Genomic DNA, 20794 nt, shown 5'->3' with positions numbered 1-20794 from the left:
AATTTATGCATATTTTGTTGAAATACATGAACATAAAAATTTTATACACATTAGTAAATAGTAAGCACCTGTTTGGGTGCTAATGGGTCAGAATGTTAGACCCACGAGTCTGAGGAGGTGCGTGTCTCTGTTGGTGCTGTCTCATATCCCTTAGAGATCAGTCTTACCCTTTCTTTATCGTCGTCACTGTCCCCAGTAGAGACAGTATTACCCGTTAAGATATAATGTCACTCTTTTACAGCTCACTTAGCCAACCAGATCAAACAGCGCAACGTCAATAACTTGACGTATGAGAACTTCTCCGGAGGTCACTCATCCTAGTACTGTTTGATTTAGGATTTAAATCATATCGTTGTTACAGACCATTTGAAATTATATGATTTTAAATAGATAACTTCGATTTGTAAAATCAATAATTAGTGATGAGTATAATAATAAAATTACGTACTAATGAAAAGTAGTAGACTCGTAGCTTAATATATAGTAAATATAGATGTTTATCATTTCCATCTTCGCTTCTACATTCTACTTATCTTGATAATTTCGAATGTCTATATTCAAATAGTTATTTTTATAGAGCAAATTAATAGTGCTGAGGTGACTCCTCTAGTCATGAAATTAATCATAATTCCTTTGAAATCCTATAAATATTCGAAGACAAATGCTTTGGAATTGCTATATTGTATGGAAAAGCAGCGTAAATATTATATTGTTCATTGATATGTTAGGCATAAGAGTAGGTCTCTTGGAAGACAGTCTCATAAATCTTTATCTGTGAGACGGGTCAATCCTACCGATATCCACAATAAAAAGTAATACTCTTAACATAAAAAATAATATTTCTTTCATGGATGACCCAAATAAGATATTTGTCTCACAAAATACGACCCGTAAGACCATCTCACACTTATTTTTGCGTAGACGCATAAATATAATGAGTAAATATTGTGAGTATTTCCTTTTTGCTAAATATATTATATTTTGTTTCTTTAAATAATTACTAAGTTACAATATCTTATACATAATTTTTAAATGGTTAATTTTTTTTTCTTTCATTGTTATTTTTTATAACTGCGACGAGATGTGGTCAATAAATGAAAATTATTTTACAATTGAATATGAATTCATAATTTACACTTTGACATATTAATTTATTCCAACTTTTTAGTAACTTAAACATTTAAATACTTTTTTCCTTTAAATTACTAGTTAGTAATATCAATTTTAATCATATGTTTACGCACAGATATATATTGTTCCAGATTAACAATATACATAATATAATCTGAATTCTGTAAAAACAATTATTGGAAAAAATGTTCATGAATTAGTATTAATCAAATAAATTTTACCAATATAAAAAAAAATACCAATAAATTAAATTGTTTCATTATTTGTAATATAGCTTTCATTAACTATTAAGTAATAACGATTGTTTTTTTTTTTAATAAAAAAACGTTTATTCTATTGTCATATATTTAATTAATTTAATTTATAATTTAACTATATATTTCTAATTATTTCAAAATAATTTTTTAACTAAAATAAACTCTCTTTTTTTATTAAGAGATAACATTTAAAACTAGGTGAATTCAATTTGGTTGAGTCACGCTCTTTGGCTAGGAGATATGCACGATTCTTACATTTTCCCTTGGAACATACGTAATTCCATTTGTTTATGCAAACTTTATGAACTAATAATAACAGAACGGGGTTGATAATGCCAAAGTAACCTTAAATTCGAGATTAAAGTTTTGATTGATTGTGATTAATAAACCAATTAATCAAATCATAGTAAAGCCAAAAGGTTAATAATTACTAGTCTTTTTCAATGAATATGGCCTGATTTATTAACCATTTGCATCGGCCGTGATCTCCCCAAAGCAAGTGAACCTAGCTTGTTTATTTTGTTTAATACACTATATGAATAAAAAATCTTGATATTTAAATGGAAAATATAAAAATAAAACAAGAGATACATAAACTAATTTAATTAAATAAGAATATTATTTTTCAAAATTGAGAAAATACAAAAAAAAAGAAAAAGAAAAAGAGAGTAAAATAACATTTATTAGTTCATGATTAACTTGAATGAAGATAATAATACATCAATCTTGGTCTCAAAATAAATGAAAAACTTACATTTAAAAATTTTAGTATTTCCCAATCAAATCATACGTGAAAATGCCAGCTTTCATCCAATTTTTTTTTTTAAAAAATCCGGGTACACTTAGAAGAGTGTAGGACCGAGCGCTTGCCGCTTTACCAAAAGCTATAGCTGGTGGTAATGGTGCAGCTCAAATCTTTTAAACCGCACAACAGCTCAAGCATCACGACTCGATCGCTCTATCAAGTAGTGATATTTATTGCACCAAACAAAGAGCCAAACTTGGAATAATTATACATGGAGGTAAAATGATGCCACCTAGTGGGGTGGAATCAATCCAACCAATCAAATAATAATTAAAAAAAAATTGTGGTCTCGCTAGTGTTGGATTAAGTAGCCAAACAAAGAGAGGCAGATTGAATATTAGCAAAGTGGAAATCCAATCTCATTAGATTGAACTGCTTGATGTCCACCTAACCACAAGACTCTATAATACATTATCTTGAGTACTAAACTAGACTTAGTGACGATGGTGAAATGGTTGTAGCAGAGTCAGAAATATAGTTCCGTGGCTGGAATTTTAAACTCTAAAATTTTTTAATATTTTAAATTGATCTACCCGAGCTAATATCATATTATTCCAAAGTTATACAAAATATACATATACATTTTTTTAAAAAAAGATTGGGCCACCCGGGCTAAAGAACCATGTGGCTCCGCCTCTGGTTGTACGTGATATTTTATTCCATATTCGAATTATGATTTTTGTTTTTGTTTTTTTTCCTTAGATCGGCCTATCGAAAATAAAATTTAAAAACTTGATAGCAGAAAATGTAAGATATTGGAATGAGAGTAACAAAGATCTTATGTTTCAGAACATGGACTAACTGCGACTCTACATTTCCAGAACTTCTCTTATTAGCCTTAACATGGATATATATGAATTGTTTTTAATATTACAAAAATAGTTGTGTTTTGGTTTGTGGTTATTTCAAGGTCGGAATCTGGTCTAAGACCAGTAAGTTGACATAATTAAAACGTACATCAAGATCTTAGATATGTAAGCCCAAGTCTATAAAAACACTAGATGGTTGGGCTAGTCCATCGAATTTACAGAGAAGGGATAAGATGATCAAGAACATAACTCAACAAATATATATGCTACATGCACATCAAGTTGATAATCTCCAGTTGATGAGATGCTATGGGCGTAACATGCCGTCGCTACATATCCAACGACTATCATCGATAACGTTAATGTCTCTAAAGTAGGTTGAGCAAAATCATAATGTAGTGACTGAGTTACGCGCTCATGAATGGCAAAATCTTTGTAACCATCAAAGATGTTGAGTTAAATAAAAGAAATGTATTATTCATCAATCTTAAGTTACACTTTCCAAGAAAATGGTTTCCTTCTCCCTGATATTCGATTCAGGATCAGAGCTTTGGGAAAACCGCACTGGGATCATTTTCCCAGAGTTTAGTCAGATAATATGGAGAACGATTACGGCGAAGAATCTCTTCAATGATCCAGATACTGAACTCAGCTTTATAAGGATTGATGATCATATCCCAAGGGAACATTCTCATCCTTGGCTCCAATCCTCACATTGTCCAACTGCTTTAGAAGAAGATAAGCCAGTAGTGCAGATGCTGCCCATATATCTGCTTGATGGAGTTGCCTAACCCATTCCATGAGATAAAGGGTATAGCCGTGACATGCTCAACTGGTATAGGGATCAGCTTCATGTATTCTTGGTAACTTTTTGCAAGTCTGAATTGAATTTCTGCACTGCACATCATAAGTCAAGTAGTGTTGATCTTACTACCGAAATAAACAGCACAAAACAGAGCTTTTTTTTACTTTTGCACTGACATTTCATGTGGTCCGAAAGAAAAGTTCCAGGTTCATATGATACTTTTGACAGTATTGTTCACAAGTGCGGTACCTATTAAATTTAGGAAATAGATTGCTTATGTATCAATCTTCGACAACATATGCACAACACACTTTGATAGATTTTGATTGAAGACAGAAGTATTTTATTGAAGGGAAAAATGTTCTCTTGATTTTCGTCCCAGTCTAAAGTAAATTTTAAGTGTACGGTAACATTTCAAAATATCATCATACAGGAAATGGACAACATTCTCAGAGCATGGTCTTACGTATATTATATATAACAGGAAAGCCAACATACGCAAACCCAAAGCACACACAAAGAAAAATCACCAGCAATTAACCAGGAACTGGTAGCAAAACAATGACTCAGAATGAAGCGTCCATCAACAGCATTAACTGATTGAATGCTGTCATTTTTTTCATGAGAGGATGAAGAATCATCGAATGAAATATCAACCTGATCATTTGATGGCAACAGTCTTTTCATTTGCTACAAATACACAACATTAAAAACGAAATTCATGTCAGGAACGTTTCTGCATGAGTCGGGCGAATTTTTCTGAACTTTAAAGCAGTCTATGGAGTAGTAGGAAACAGAAGACATTTCTTACATTATAGGCGGCGGACCAGTTGACCAAATATGTAGCGTTGGTAGATTCTACACAGCTCGCGGATGCCTATAAATGGAGAAATCTGGCCATTTGTCGTATTTTGACAAGAAACGGTTCATGCATATTTGAGAAACTAGGTTGTATGTCGATTCATGACATCATGATACATTTGGTCAATTATATTAAATCTTACTTTTTATGAGTTATTTTTAAACTAGGAGTGGAAAAAAAATAATTTAAGAAGAAATTAACAACAATAACAATTTATAATAAAATTACCAAAACTAACAAAATTTTGGTCAAGCCGAAATGGCAAATAAAGTCGATTTAATTCGAAAATTTCGGTGTAGTTAAATTAAAAATTTGATTTTCTTTCTTAAAAAAATCTTCAAAATATGGTCTTTTCAGCTATTTTTATAAAATATCGGTCAAATCGAATAAACAGGCTTTCTAATAAAATTAAATAAATTTATACCCATTTTCACTAGTATTATAAATAAAATTATATGATGATTTTAATTTTTCCTGAAAATTAAACTAATCGAAACCTACCAATTTATTCCATAATAAAACAAACCAATTGTTGGGTTCACTTTATTAACATGACCTCATTTCACACATCATGAGTACGTGAGACAAGTATTATTGCGGTCCACTCGACCATCTGATTTCATGACCTCAGACACAGATTATCAAAAGTATTCTAACGTAAATGATATCTCACCAATATTTATATCACAAAAAATTTTATGAGAGGCCTTAGCTCAATGGGTCGAATCTCTTATCTGGGTCATCCGTGAAAAATTATTATTTTTTTATGCTAAGAGTATTACTTTTTATCGTGAATATCGATAGGATTGACCCGTCTCACAGATAAAAATTCGTGAGACCGTTTCACAAGAAACTTATTCTTTTTATATAGATGTGCATGATGATTGTGTGTGCAGTATATCAAAACTATATATATATTTGTCCCATATGGTTTCCATTACGATTTAACCACATTTGCCGCTTTTTCCAACTTTTAGGAAACCCACTGATTTTTAAGTGGCATCCCATTTAGAGCCCCCATTCACGCCGCCTCCTATAATGTCGATCTGACCTCTAGGGTGGGTAAGCATTTTCCACTAATACAGTCACAACAAGTCACTTTCCTATGCATTCAAACTGATGGGTACAAGGTGTAAACGAAATAAGCTCGTTCTGAAATATTATATTTGAATTTGAAATTATCGAATTCTAACACATTTGAACTTTTTTAAAGTTGTGTTCAACCCTAAATTATTTTGTGTTTATGGTGGGAGCTTGAATCTTTTAATAACATGATTATAACTATATATTCGAACAATAATTTGAATATCTCGTAAAACTCAAGTTTCAGTTTGAATCAAATTTGAAAGAAAAATATATAAATTTTCAAACTTTGAGGAGCATAAATTGGATATATCAGATAAGCCAGGCCAGAACAAAAGCATGATGAGTATTGATGAACCTTTGTTGCTCAAAGCTTTAAAAAAGAACCATGCAAATGAAAGTTCCGATGTCTTTAGGAACATATTGTACAACTTATTCCATGGAATATAATCTCAGAATAAACCATATCTCGTTGCCTACCCACTGATTGAGTGCCGGAGGAGATAAAAGTATTGAACTTGCAATGAAATTTTATTTTCTTTTTGTACTCCAACTACAATTTCTAGCACGGACTATTTCTGATTCAGAAATTCAAATTGGGTACCAGGTGACACTGGCCATTCCCACTGAATACACAAAGGGATTCACAGGAAGAGCTTTTCTAATTGAAACAGAGCAAATGCCACCCAAGTTCCGAGCAGCCATCAATGTGGAAGCTGTCGATGAAAAGTACTCATGTTCGCTCGACGTCTTTCTTGCGGATGTCAGAGTATGGAGCTCCGGCCATTTATCAAGATTCTATACCACGGAAAAATGCGTGCTTGAGCTCACGAAAGATGGAGACTTGAGATTGAAGGGTCAGAAGGAAAGAGTTGGATGGAGGAGTGGAACTTCGGGACAAGGAGTCGAGGTAACTTGAAGAAGTTTTACTTCGTATTCTACCTTAATTTCACCAAGTATCTGATTCTGAAATTAATGCTATTTCAGAGACTATACTTGCTAAGAACTGGAAATCTTGTTCTGGTGGATGATGGAAACTTCATAAAATGGCAGACTTTCAATTTTCCTACAGATATTATGTTGTGGGGGCAGAGACTAAGTTCGCAGACTCGATTGACTTCATTTCCCACGAACTCAACTCAGTTTTATTCATTTGAAATTCAATACAACAAGATTGCATTGTACATAAATTTTGATGAGTGGAAATATTCTTACTGGGAACTCAGGCCTCCCGGTGAGCAAAACATCACGCATTTGCAGCTGACATCAAATGGGCTGGTGATATTCGGTGGGAGACAAAAAATAGGACGCATTACATCTACAAGTCCCGAGCCTCCAAGATTTTTAGCATTGGGAGGCAGCACTGGTAATCTAGGAATATACTATTACTCAAGTGAAAAGGGGAAGTTTGAGGCTTCATTTCAAGCAATTAACTCAACTTGTGATCTTCCTTTGACATGCAAACCTTACAGTATTTGCACTTCATCTGGTTCGTGCTCGGACATCAACATTCAAGAAAGTTTGGATGATTTGTGTGGCAGGAGTGGAACGGAGATGATGGAGTTACAAGGTGTGGCAAGTGTACTGAATGGTGGTGTTTACCAAGCTAATGTGACTAAAGAAGAATGTTCAAATTTGTGCTTGGATGATTGTACTTGTTCTGCAACACAATATGCAATAGCTGATGACGATTCGCGTACGGGACAATGCTCCTTATATAGAATGGCTAGGGGGATCAAGAAAATCGAGGACAGAAGGAGAGTCATCTATATGGTGAAGGTGGGTGCAGGAACAAGAGATGGGCATGGCAAGAATTCTAGATTGAAGAAATGGATGGTAATATTGATAGTAGTGGTTGATGGATTCATTCTTTTTGTTGTATTGGGAGGACTTGGATACTGCGTCCTTCGGAAGAGGCGCAAGGCTTCCCGCCAAGCTAATAACTAGTCGATCATCCATTTTAACTTCAGAAATGTCAAGTTTTGATATTGATTTGAGCTTAGTTTTTGGAAAATGTTTCATATTTACTTTTTTTTTTTATGTGGATGAATATAAAATTATATGTTTGTGTTTATCTTGTGATGAATTTGAGGAGCTGAGAAAGTCCTGAAATATTTTTTTTTTGAAGTAGTTTATTTTTTGGATGCCATAATGTTTACTTTACATATATATATATATATATCTGTGTGCATCATTATTTGTGAATGAACTGTGGGGGCATTTTTAAGAGATTTTTTATAGAAACAAAAAGTAAAACATAATGATAGATTATTCGTGGAGTAGTTAAAAAGATAGAATTAAAGTAATGATTATTATTAGGAGATATGAAAAGGGAAAGCAAGTCTTTCCAGAAGATAATAATAAGAGGACGATTTTTTGAAAAAATAAATTAATGGCTAGGAGAATTTTTATGCAAATTAAGGGCTGAATTTTTTAGATTAATGTCACTGCCTTTTTTATGTTTCCATGCTAAATCATTTTTCGAGTACAAAATTGTTTTCTAAATATGTCCCTAACATATAAACAAAGTAACCAAAATATCCATTTGTTTTATAAATAAAAGTGTGAATAAAAAGCAATATCCGTAATAAATAAACAAAATTACCAAAATATCAATATCATGTTTTTATGCTTTTTCCACATAAAATTGTTGATGAAAGTCTGATTTTGTTAATTTATTATGGGAAAACATTATCCTCTATTTATATTTTTGTATGTACTAGAAAAAAACGTGTGTTGCACGTTAAAAAAGTTGTTTTGGTAAAATTATATTATCCAAATGAATTAATGTCACCTGTATTTTTTATTTTATTTAGACGTGAATATTATGAATATAATTTTATGTGTTCATTTACATATTAAATTTTATTATATGCTACATAAACTATATGTTTAATAACATAAATTTGTTTCTAATTCTATTTTATTTATCCTAATAACTCGATATTTTAATATTTTTATTTATTTTTTTCTCATGATATGAAGTCGTTTTTCGTCTTATTTATTCTGGAAACTTGTAATTTTTTATCAATTTTTTTTTAATATTGGTATGTTTTCAATATCTTCAATTTAAATCTTCTTTTAAGCATTTTTATAAAATATTAATAAAATTTTTATTCATCCTCACATTTTTATATTTTACTATATAATATAATGATCATAAATATAATTTAATTTTAATTATTTCATAAAGTTTATCTAACAAATTATTTAACATGAAATTTAATGAAGTATTATTTTTATTTTAAATTATAATTATAAAATTTTTATGAATTAATAATTTTTACTCCAAACAATTTAATTTTTAACTTTTCAAAAATCCAATGTGATTCATGATATAAATAAAAAAATTTGAAAATTGAAAAATTAATAATTTTTATGATTTTAAATTAAATATTTTTAAAATTTAATTATTGCATAAAAATATCTTTTAGATAAGACATATATTATATTTTCCTTAAAAAATAATATCTTTTAGATGTTCAATTAAAAAATTATAATGATAATAATACAATATAGATATATATAGATATATAAACAACAATATTTGTTAATGATTAATTATGATTCAACCATTGTTGAACTTAAACGATGATTTATCTAATTACGAAAATTTCATGACAATTATTACACATTAACCACGCTTGTAAAGTTCGTGTGGCAGCAATTAATCAAAATGTATAAAAAGGCAGTATAAATGTGTGCAGCAGCAGCATATCTGAGACTTAAAATGAGAGCTTTACCACCAGCGAGAGAAATTTGTTTTGCCAACTCGATCATCCTACTTACAAGAACTTTGTATTGTATTAGCACTAATTTGATCAAAGACTTCCGAGATATATATATCAAATCAGTTCGACAATAGAATGTACAAGCGTAACGCAAAAAATGGCCTACAACAGAGATAAATATATAGGAAGAAGAGAGGGGCAAAAATTGGTAAGACCTTGGTTTAACAAGAACTCAGAAGTTATATCTTCTAACCACGTGGTTGCCATTTCAATAGACCTCTCCTGCTGCTGCTCTCTGCCATGATATCATCAGTCGAATCTGACCCGCTTCCAATGGATTCTTCAGAGCTATCTCCATGGTGGAGTTGTATCCTATCAGCATTCTTCATCATCCATTCCGTAAATTCAGGAGATGATGCCCACTCTGCCATTGCCTGACGAGTAGATGCCTCTGTGAAGTCCTTCCACTCTTCCTCCGAAAATTTCTTTCTGTTGGGAGTCTTGTGGAAGGATGAATAATATGTTGACGGATCTCTTACAAAGCCGGTAGATGTTGGAGTACCTAGCGCACATAAAATAAAATAAAAAATTATTGTATCTATATTTTTCTAACTATTCCCAGGCCAAAGAATATAGAGGTGAAAGAATTAGTATGAGTACTATAAAGACGCATTTCTTAGCATATTATGCTTAGCTCACACACAACAGGTTCAAAAAACCGTGATCATTGAAAAAAGTTTCTAAGTCACTTTGCAAAAGTTAATGACGGAGATTGATCAAGGCTTTCATGATAAAATAAAGAGCTGAATCTTAACTACCCGCCACTCTTTCCAGCCACCAAAATTTTGACCTAAAAAACATCTTTCAATTATTAGAAGGCATTTTCCATAACTTGCACACTTCAACAATATCCGGAACTTCAATACATGTTTTTCCTTTTCTACTGAAAGCTTTATCCAAAGCGGACACATTAGTTTCACTTCTTCAATAACCCTGCATATGTCAATCTACTATCTATACACATTAGCTCAGATATACATGCAACACACACACAGATAATAAAGTCAGTCAGAAAGTAGAAGAGAGAGCAATAACCAATAATAGATACCTTTCAAAGGAGATTTCAACAGTGGAGACACGCTCCTGGGGCTTTCCCATATAGAACCTTGAGAATGCTTAGCCCCAGGCCTACTTAAGAATTCAGTTCGCTTATGTTTCTTAATCACCCTTCCACTTTTCCATCCCTTCAGACTCCCATTCCAAGAATATGTGTGATTCCTGCATCAAAGGGTGGAATCAGATATACTTTCACGTGCTAAGAAAAATCAGTTGATCTAGGGAAATAAGTTTTGACCAAAATTACAACAGTGCACAAGTAATAGTAACTGAACACACCAAAGTTCAGAAGACTCCTCTGTTTTACCATCCATAAAACTCAACGTCGTCATCATTCTCATCTGACTGATTCACACATTATGTACACTGAAACACGTTGGATATAAATCATCCACAAAAAGCTTCACCAACGTTGATGATTAGAAAAAAAGCATGTTTTTTACAAAAAACATTTGATACTCGCATAATTTGCTCAACTAGCATTGAGTTGACAGTAGAATACGGATACAAATCATCACTTTTGTCGATAAAATGAGGAGTAAGACATGAAACATGCATCACAAACTATGTAAATTACAAAAAATAGCAAAAGCAAACCAAATAAAGAGAAATCACGTGATGCTTACCAGAGGCTGTCCCACTTCATGAAAGTGAAAGACAAGTATATCACCATAAAAGAAACAAGCAGTCCCATTGCCAAAGGGGTATCAAGAGTGCTCTGAAATTTGAGTACAAAGAAAAGTTGAAAGATGATGGTATATAGTAATAACACTAAAAACGTTTAGATACATGAAAGAGACATCAATCTAAATGTGAAAAAGAAATCCAAAAGAATAACTAATGATTTAAATGTGAAAGAAATTCAAAATATTTAAATACAAATAAAAAACACGTAAGAGGTCTCTAAAAGGAGCGGAGAAAAATTCGATTATAGGAGTTTGCAAAATAAATAGTACAACCGGAAAATCATTATCAAAGATAGACCTAGCACATGCAACCAGATGCAGCTACCTACGGATCATAAAAGATAAGTTGTCCATTAAGAAAATGCATTAATTAGAAGTACCAAAAGAAGACGAATCTATAATGACAAAATAAAAGGACCAAATGTTCAAGGTGTGCTTAGAAACTATGCAGCATTGAAGATAAATAAAATCTGTAACATAACTGCGTCTGCATCTGTTATAGAGAAAGTTTTAATGCATACAGAAGCCCATACTTGCACATAAACTATCAAATTATAGAAATCATAAAACAACCTGAAAGATAAAAGTCACTGCAATTACGCGCAATGCCCATTTCACAAATTGGGCGACACCGACATCAACACTTCCTTCTTCAGAAACAACAAATTTCCGAACAAGCCAATATCCAAAACCAGCTCCAGCAAGTACAATTCCAACCGCCAAGAACACAAGCACCTGCAGTGAACAATAAATGGTGAAAAAAATGGAACCAGGAAAAGAACTTGAAGCAATAAACACGTGCCAATAAAAAGAATAAGAGGAGAGAAGATAAAGAGTTTTGTAATGCTGTTTATCATGAAAGAGCATATGCTTAATGGAGAGCTCAAACATATAGTGATTCATAACTAATAGAGAGGCCCCATATTGAGAAAGTACCAGCATCAGTGCATCACAAAAAAATAACTCGTCCCTTTGCCAGTTAAGAAACAAAAATGTTTGTCATATATTTTCGAATTCAAGTAAGATGGACGCAACCCATCTGTGACAACTTTTCTCATTATTCTATTCAGTAAAGAACATCAGCCAAAGAACTGCTCCGTGAATATTCTGTAACTTAATTCTACAGCACAATCATTCTAAAATTACAACAGAGCAACTACGTGACCCAATATCAGATTCATTTAATTGACAAAATGTGTTCAGGATAATATCAGAAGTTAGCTTCTTTCAAATTGTGACATGCGATCGATATTAGTGTCATTTTAAAATTTTAATTGAGTTATCGTTTTTATATTCTACATAAGTAGCATGTCGCAATCTTTTGTAGTTCTTATTCAAATATCACTAAATTGATATATCCATTTTTGACAAAAAAAACATGTGCATAATTCATTTTTTACTGCATCAAATAAAACACTAATCTTACAGGATTGTGCATCTCTTCACTGAATCCAAAATTGACAAGAGTTGAGTTGACAAACGCTGATAATCTATTTAGCAAAAATGATCCAGCGCCAAGCTGAAATAGAAACATCAGAGGTATCAATTAGCATATATTAAAGTTTAAACGAGAGAAAAGGCAAAGAGAACTTAGGTCATCTCAAATGATAACAAAATCATAAATAACTAGAATACTGACCGCTAAACCACAAATCGTGCTATAGAGGGCATTTTTCCGGCCAGTTGGCAACAATTTCATTCCCTGCAACAGTAGCCAAAAAAATATTCAATAAAGGAGCTGCTAGGAAAGATAACAAAGGCATCTGGATGAACTGTATATTTAGAACACTGAATTCAAATTAATGAAGATACCTGGAAGAGAATAATTATGACTACAAGGCAGATTCCAATGGCCATTGAACTGCCATAGTAAAAAGGAACCCAGCTGCTAACAATTGAGGCCAACAGCAGTAAAATAAAACCAATAGCCAGGCTAAGTAAACGCCATCTGTGAAATTCTGCCCAAAACAAACACACAGATGTAGAGAGAGAGAGAGTGAGGGAGGAGAGGTATAAATGAGTTGGAAGATAGACTAGAAAGAAGATAACAAGATGATGAGAGCAACATTGAAAAAACCGCAAGCATTTTGAGACTGACCTATTTTAACACTGACAACCACAGAACCATACAAGTTATTGGAAAACTTAACATCGATGTATTTATCTTGGTAAGGGGAAATAACAGAGCTCCATATCCCATTTTGTATACTTTCCCAGTTATCCTTCCCACAATGGCACAATTCAAGTGAAGAGTTGCTGCAAAAAGAAAAATGGTAGGGGGCTAAAACTGCAGATAAAAAAACTGATTGCATAACATGTAATAATTTAGCAGAAAAGCTCACTTTAACCAACCTGTGCAAACAAATCTGAATTTTGCCATACAATTTCTCCGGAATTCCATTGGAAGGAATCACGTTGACCCGGCGTGCGCTGGAATAATTCCCAATTTTTATTCTTGACAGCCCAGAAATGGGAACACGTGCACACCGTACTACACCATCAGATGGAATGGATTCCACCAGCGCAGTCGGAGTCACATTTACTACATGATGATTTTCCATCTCAGCACCTGAAAGTTGAAAGTAAGACATCAGCTATTGCTTCAAAGTAATGACACAAAGAACAAAAAAATATTCCCATTAAACAGTAAAAACTTCATTAAATTGGCCAAGGAGATAAAACTAAAGTGCAAAGACCTAAGCTAAATCTACAATCTGACCTATCAGTTTATAATACCAAATTATGAAAAAAGTATGTTCTTCACAAAACTTCAGCTGTACATGATAAAAGATAATGGCCACACAAAAGTTCAAAAATAGTTTAGCAACAGCAACAGATCACTTCAGAATTTCACAGTATCAACAAATTCAAGACCAAGATTTGCCTTCACTGGACTTCCTAACATTATTTTCAGAAGAGCACCATAGAGATGGTTAGATTTTATTTCTTTTTCTTGTACTACAAGTCACTCAGGAAGAAATCATTAGCAACTTCTAGGATAGCATATTTCATAGAATACAACCTTGCACTGTGATACTTTGTAAAGCATGATAAATTGATAATTAACTTGCAGACTTCAACAATGAAAGCCTTTTATAATTAACGAGTTAAATATTTGTATTGATTAAACTCTTAAGAGTTACCAAGACTTCAACATCCCAATTACAAAGTCCCACAACATTTGCCAGTATAAAATCAACAACCCTTCTCTCATAAGCAGAAAAAAAATTGAAGTCCCTTGCCCAATTTCGCTTCCCCTCCCCAGTAGAATTAGCAGTCACAGGTTGATTACAGATATTCGTCTGCACAGCTCAAACAAACTGCCAATCTCAATTGGCAACAAGTAATTGCCTCCTGTGATTTTTACACCTTATGGGTCAACTTCAAAAGTTTTCTGATCTTACTTTTAGGGTAGCTTAATACTTAAGACATGGATATATTATGTTTTCAACCCCTCCCCTACGAAAACATTATTACCTTTTCATTATTATCTAACTTGGTCAGCTTTTACAGATCCAAAACTACCAACCCAAACCAACATGTCTTCTACAGCTTTCCAAGCCAAAATTCTTATGATATAATCTAAATGAGAATGGAAATATCATGAGTAGCCTCATGAATTTGCAAAAAGAACAGGAGATTAAAGGGACAAAACGGCTTATTTTGCACGCTTTATTCACGGGAAAGAAAAATTATTCGTACACATGATACATAACAAAAGAGTTCAGTTCCACTATCAACACTGAACATAACTATATAGAGAAAACCTAAAATTTCGAAAATCATTCTACGAAACAATCTGACTTTAGGGCAAGCAATTACAATTTTGGCGAAGAATAACAATGATTTTACGCTAAGCCCTATTGTTGGATGAGTAGTAGTTACCGGCGAGTGCTGCCACGTGAATGGAGCGTGAGGAGACAAAGATCAGCGCCAGAAGGTACAACACAATATCTGCAGTTGTACCGGAAGAAATCTCCATTTGTTCCTTCATTCGAGAGTAGAAAGGCAAACTTCGAGGGAGAGGAAAAAGGGAGGCTTACGCGAATAAATTCCTGGTCTATATTGAGAATTTTCTGGGAGGTTTTATAATTTTCAGGTTTGGTTGGGCTTCCGCGGAAATATAATATTTTTTGTTGGGCCTGTCTGCGAGTAATGGAGACCGAAGAGCCACTCGGTAACCCCGAGATTCTTTTATTTTATTTTTATTTGTCCTTTTTATCTTTAAGCTCAGAAAAAAATTTGACACGATTTATATATTAAAAGAGATTAAAATGTTGTCTAAATTTAACCTCGACGAGTCCTCTCCTTTCACAAGCATTTTCAAACCAGATTTTAGATCTTCTATTCCTTCTTCAAGAACAGCACAAACTGGTAAAATTTGTAAACAACTGATCACTCTTTGTTTTAATTCTTCATACACTGCTTCGGCTCCATCTTCATTGATTTTATTTGTGTCACGTCCCGGGACGGGGGTTGATTGACTCCGACGTTGCTCTCAAATTTACATTCGAAAACAACAAGCCTCAAAGGTACAAGATTTAGAAACCAGTCTTTTATTCATAATACTAAATATTTAATGTCTGATACAACTCAATTAATAATGTTTTACAGCGGAAATGTAAAACCAGAATTACAATATCTAAACAGATGCAGCGGAATTTAAAATATAAATCAGAACTGAGAACAACAATCTTCATCACCAGCCCCAAAATTGAATCTGCTCTTCTTCTTCTAACTTTTCTTTCTCGTTCTTATCTGAGATGAGTTTGGTGGGTGAGTGATATGATTGTCACTCAGTAAGCAGGCGCGAGAATAACTCCCAGTTTCGAAATCATTTTCAACAGAAACAATAATACAATAATATACAGAAACTCATCTTTTCAGAATAGAAACTAGAATTCAGAAATCACAGGTTTCAGAACAGAAATCAGAATTAGTAATCACTGAACACGTTAGTGAATTTCATGGCTAAACTGATATCAGTCCCCTATATGTTCTCTCCTCTAAGGGGTGAGGCCAGAATCAGAATCAGAATTCAGAAATGTTCAGAATATATATTCCTAACATTAGTTCACTAGGGAGTTTCAGTGCTTCAAAATCATATATCAGAAATACACATACAGAAATTGTACTTTAAAACAGAATTATCAAACTGATTTCAAGATATTTATATATAAGCCCACTTACCGTGATTTGCTATAAAGTTTCGGTTGAAGTCTACTGGAATTTGGCTGCTCTCGCTACTGGATTTTACTGCTTGACAAAGGCAATCTCTCTTAACTCGAAATTTAAGTGATAATCTCAAAGCTTGTGTAACCCATTTCAGAGACTTGAGGGTGTTATTTATAGGCCAAAATCTGACTGTTAGCCTCCCTATTAATGACCATAATCTGTCATTAACAGCCTTTATTCCACGTTAATGCTTCAGTTACAAGTCTAAGCTGAATCAGTAACTGTCTGCTGGAATTCGCTCTTCTGCTGCTGGATTCTGTCTGCTGGATTCTAATCTGCTGGAAAAATACCAGCTTCTGAAATAATAGCTTCTGCTGGAAATCCGTCTGCTGGAAAATATCATCTTCTGAATTATTGACTGTTGTTGGAATTGTTAGGTGCTGGGAATTCGGTTCTCACAATTTGCCACAACTATCGACGGTCGATCCAACAGCCCCTCCTGATAAAACTCCTACTCCAACAATAAATCTTTCAGTAGTTCCCAAGGAGGTATACCCTTTCTACCATTTAACGCAACAGCCAAGTCTACCACATAAGAAAGCGTGTCCAAGGCCACGATTTTCGTGTGCTCCCCGAATAAGACCTAGGATGTCGGCCACAATGATGGAAATGTCAGCGTAGTTTAGTGAAGGCATAATGGCCTACCGTAGCTCTCGACATAGCACCAAGAAATGTGCTTTTACCTGTATTGGGCATTCCTATGAGGCCAACATCTCCGATACTCTAGAGTTCTAACAAAAGCAGGACCTCTGAACCAGGAAAAACAAGATGGAGTTGCGTACCGAGATCATCATCAGAAACGTCAGCGTTTAATATGGTATCCCTGCACAACTGCGGAATGTGAATTCCCCAAGACGCCTTCCCCTCTCCGAGCCACGATTATTAGTTGGCCAGGACATGTTAATTCTGCAACATTATATTGCATTTCTTGTTTGTCAGCAAAATCTTCCTCACAATCTGATCCAGACATATTTCTTTCACCACCCAAATCCTTGCACTCACTATATGCCTCATGTGTATCGGGTTGATTTCTTGATTTGTCAATGGAAGTAGAAAATTGAGGAAAAACTTCGACTTGTGAAGTGCAAATTGGTTCTTGGCAGGTCCCTTTGATCAAATAAGCTGCATCCTCAACAATAATGTTGGTCTTATCCAACTTTCTGGTCGTGCCAGTGAGAGAGAGCTGAGAAGATACGGATGAACCTGCATCAATCATCCCCGGAATTACCCAAGGATCCAATACTCCAGAAGAATCCTTCTCAACTAGAGAAGAAATTTCACCCTCTAGAAGATGAATGACTGTACCAACAGGTACCTGAACAATCTATTTTATGAATATATGGTCGGTCAATTCTTTCAAAGTTTACGCTGAACTGAGATGCTGAAAATAGATGAGATCAAGAAATGCACGACACAAACCTTGTCCGATCCTCGACATCCTATCATATTTTTCGAAACTCCATGTCCCCCTCGCTTGCATTCTAGGATGAAGTTGGATAATTAATCCAAGCCTCTCAATAGAAATAGCGAGAATCTACCACAGGAATTTAAATTTTATTCTTCACAGAGCAAGTCAGCTAAACAAGCTTCAAATAAATCACCTAAGGATGACTCAATGCTCAAGCTGGCAGACAAAAAAAGGGGGGTGGTTCCAGGTGGCAACATTGTTCAGGAACTGAACCACAGCTATTAAAGCCCTCAATGTGTGCATATAGGCTCGTGTAGCAATGGGGCTTGGTCCACACATCTATATGCAAGCCAGAGTGGAGGCTTTTTTCCAAGCACGTGCCTTGGAAGGCTTAAAGAATGCTTTTTAATGCTCTTCATGTAAGGATTGCATGAATTCAATATAAAACTTCTCGTTGTAGACTTGTAGCCAATTTGCTCATAAACCAAGGAACATGCATTTTATTGTAGTTTAATAGTTCCAAAAAAATATATATCGAAAGCTAGGAAATTAATTTCTTCATATATCTACTTTCTAGAATATTATGCCTTATTGTGCATGGCAGAGTCGATCCAAAAAGTTGGGGCGTCTTCGCCTAGGCAACAAGCCACCCCACTTTCCTTGCATTTTTAAATCCAATGGGAATCGATTCAAAGCAAAAAAAATATCCGTAGATGTCAAGCATTACAGTAAATCTACCATCAGGTTTGCCAATTGCCATGACGATCTTGACGACTACGACGAAAGATGGTGCAACCATTTCCGCCTTCACCTCCTTTAGCCCATAGTCTGAACCTGTCTATCATTCTCCTCTCCTGCAAATAACAAATAAGTAAGAGTGACCACTTTTATCGAACAATATAACATACCAATAAAACCATAATTAGAAAATGTGATGCAAGCTCAAGTTCTTGCATCTGCACAACCAAAGCGCAAAAAAGATGAGAGGCGAGTGGGTTGTGGCTAACTCTCCTCCACTAATAAGAAATTATGGATATTTTTAAACTTTCCAATCCTTTACTTGATTGTCTTGATTCCAATATCATTGCTAAGTCTTAATAATTTATCATAATTATTTAGTTCCGATCTTACTTATAATATTTTGTTGATATATCCTTTTTTTAAGAGTGATATATCCTTATTTAGGAAAGCTTTTCAACTTTTAAAAATTTTAAAATATAATGGCTCAGATCTAAACCAAGGTGGAAAATACCTGTAATGAAGCCATTTTTGTTTTCTTGTACGGAATATCTGAATATGAACAGGCTCGGCATAGTGATTTAGGGAATTTTGCTTCAAACTCCAAATATGAAAATGCATACATACCTACTGCCTAACCACATCTCTCTTTCAACAGTCAGACACAAATCCTTCACCTCCCGGCACAACAGAATGGATGTCCTGAACACAAATTAAACACTCACATACCAAGTCATTTCACCAAAATTATGCACCAATAGGCACCCATTTAAAGGTAACTTAAGCTGAAGAATAAGGTACCAAAGTTCCTGCAGTCACTGCCAATAGAATAGATTACACTTAAATTCCTTTGGAGAAGATGGATGAGAGTAAATTTCATTATGATTACATAAACATGATTTTCCCGGCCCACTTTCAAATAATAATGATAAGGAAAAACTATATGCAATAAGGTTAGACGACCTTTGTGAGAAAAATTAAGGCTTGCGTTTTGCAGACCGGTGCAATGCAGGAAAATGCTTTATTTCAAATTGTATTGAAGCACAATCTCGAACTGAAATGTAAGAAAAAAGTATCTTGCGGAAATGACTAGTGCTCTTCCCCCTGCCATCTACTTCATTTCACAACGTTCTACATAGTCCACATGCACATCCCAAGCATCACTTATTGATAAGAATACAGGTTATTTTCAGGTTCATGAGTATGGTATGAAGCTAGAAAAAGAACCTCGAGAACATTGGAAAAAAGTAAAACATCAAGATAAACCTTAACAAACAGAAAACCATGGAAATAACATGTTTTTGCCCCCTCAATCACCCATACTTCCATATTGATTTATTTGGCCAACATGCCTAATTCTCACAGAAAGGGATCATCTTCGCTGCGTATATTGTCCATGGACGATACATGAAAACCAGAACAGAGTGCATCAATCTTATTCATGCATTAATCCATCAAACAGGCCGAAAACTCACCAATCTCCAAGAGTGTAGGTAATACTGCGTATATTGCGCAATGATACTAGTCTATGAGTTTGACTCATAAAATAAAACTAGTTATCGTTTTATTGATCATTGGCACGCATCGCTTGTTTCTGCTGTCTTTTTTATAATTAATTAATTTGATTTATATTTAAATAAAGATATTACATTATAAAAATTAATGATGTATTTTTCCGTAATTTGAAATTATAATATATTATAATCTAATTTGATTATATTTAAATGAAGATCATACCTTATATATTTATGTTAAATAAAAGTCGTACTATAATTATGAAAATTATTAAGAGGCTAAATTGTAATTTTTAAATAATAAATTAAAAAGAAAAAAGACAAAAACTCACCAAGTCTTTTGACTATATTATTTCCAAAATTAATAAATAATTTATATTTAAATTAAAATAAGGTCATATCATATATTATATTAAAATAAAAATCATATCATAATTGTAAAAATTAGTGAACGTGTAATTTTTAAATAATGAATTTAAAAAACAAAATCAGGCCGATACAAAATATTTTAACTATATTACGCCCAAACTTAATAAATAATAATATATGAGAGATATAGAATCATTAGAATTATTATTTGATTTTATTTATGTTATTGCATTGTAGATTTTTGT

The 20794-nt window shown here is 33.5% G+C and overlaps 2 protein-coding genes and 1 pseudogene across 2 annotated transcripts; 1 reads left to right on the top strand and 2 right to left on the bottom strand.

Moving 5' to 3' along the window:
- The first annotated feature begins 6041 nt into the window (after positions 1-6041).
- Positions 6042-7861, top strand: LOC142537276 (PAN domain-containing protein At5g03700). Its single transcript, XM_075642824.1, has 2 exons — positions 6042-6662; positions 6740-7861. The coding sequence occupies exons 1-2, from the start codon at positions 6276-6278 to the stop codon at positions 7697-7699; spliced, it is 1347 nt and encodes a 448-aa protein (XP_075498939.1). The 5' UTR covers positions 6042-6275; the 3' UTR covers positions 7700-7861.
- A 1676-nt stretch (positions 7862-9537) lies between these two features.
- LOC142525479 (uncharacterized) lies at positions 9538-15345 on the bottom strand. The gene is made up of 10 exons (XM_075629795.1): positions 15171-15345; positions 13638-13854; positions 13384-13541; positions 13098-13243; positions 12925-12987; positions 12712-12804; positions 11859-12020; positions 11226-11317; positions 10592-10761; positions 9538-10045 (listed from the first exon to the last, which is right to left on the bottom strand). Exons 1-10 carry the CDS (start codon positions 15277-15279, stop codon positions 9732-9734), a joined length of 1524 nt encoding a protein of 507 aa, XP_075485910.1. The 5' UTR covers positions 15280-15345; the 3' UTR covers positions 9538-9731.
- A 192-nt stretch (positions 15346-15537) lies between these two features.
- Positions 15538-19838, bottom strand: LOC142537164 (putative GTP-binding protein OBGM, mitochondrial; annotated as a pseudogene).
- Positions 19839-20794: the final 956 nt, after the last annotated feature.

This window comes from Primulina tabacum, chromosome 2 (genome assembly GCF_025594145.1).
Source record: "Primulina tabacum isolate GXHZ01 chromosome 2, ASM2559414v2, whole genome shotgun sequence".
NCBI lineage: Eukaryota > Viridiplantae > Streptophyta > Magnoliopsida > Lamiales > Gesneriaceae > Primulina > Primulina tabacum.
This window is presented reverse-complemented; position numbering and strand designations above follow the sequence as displayed.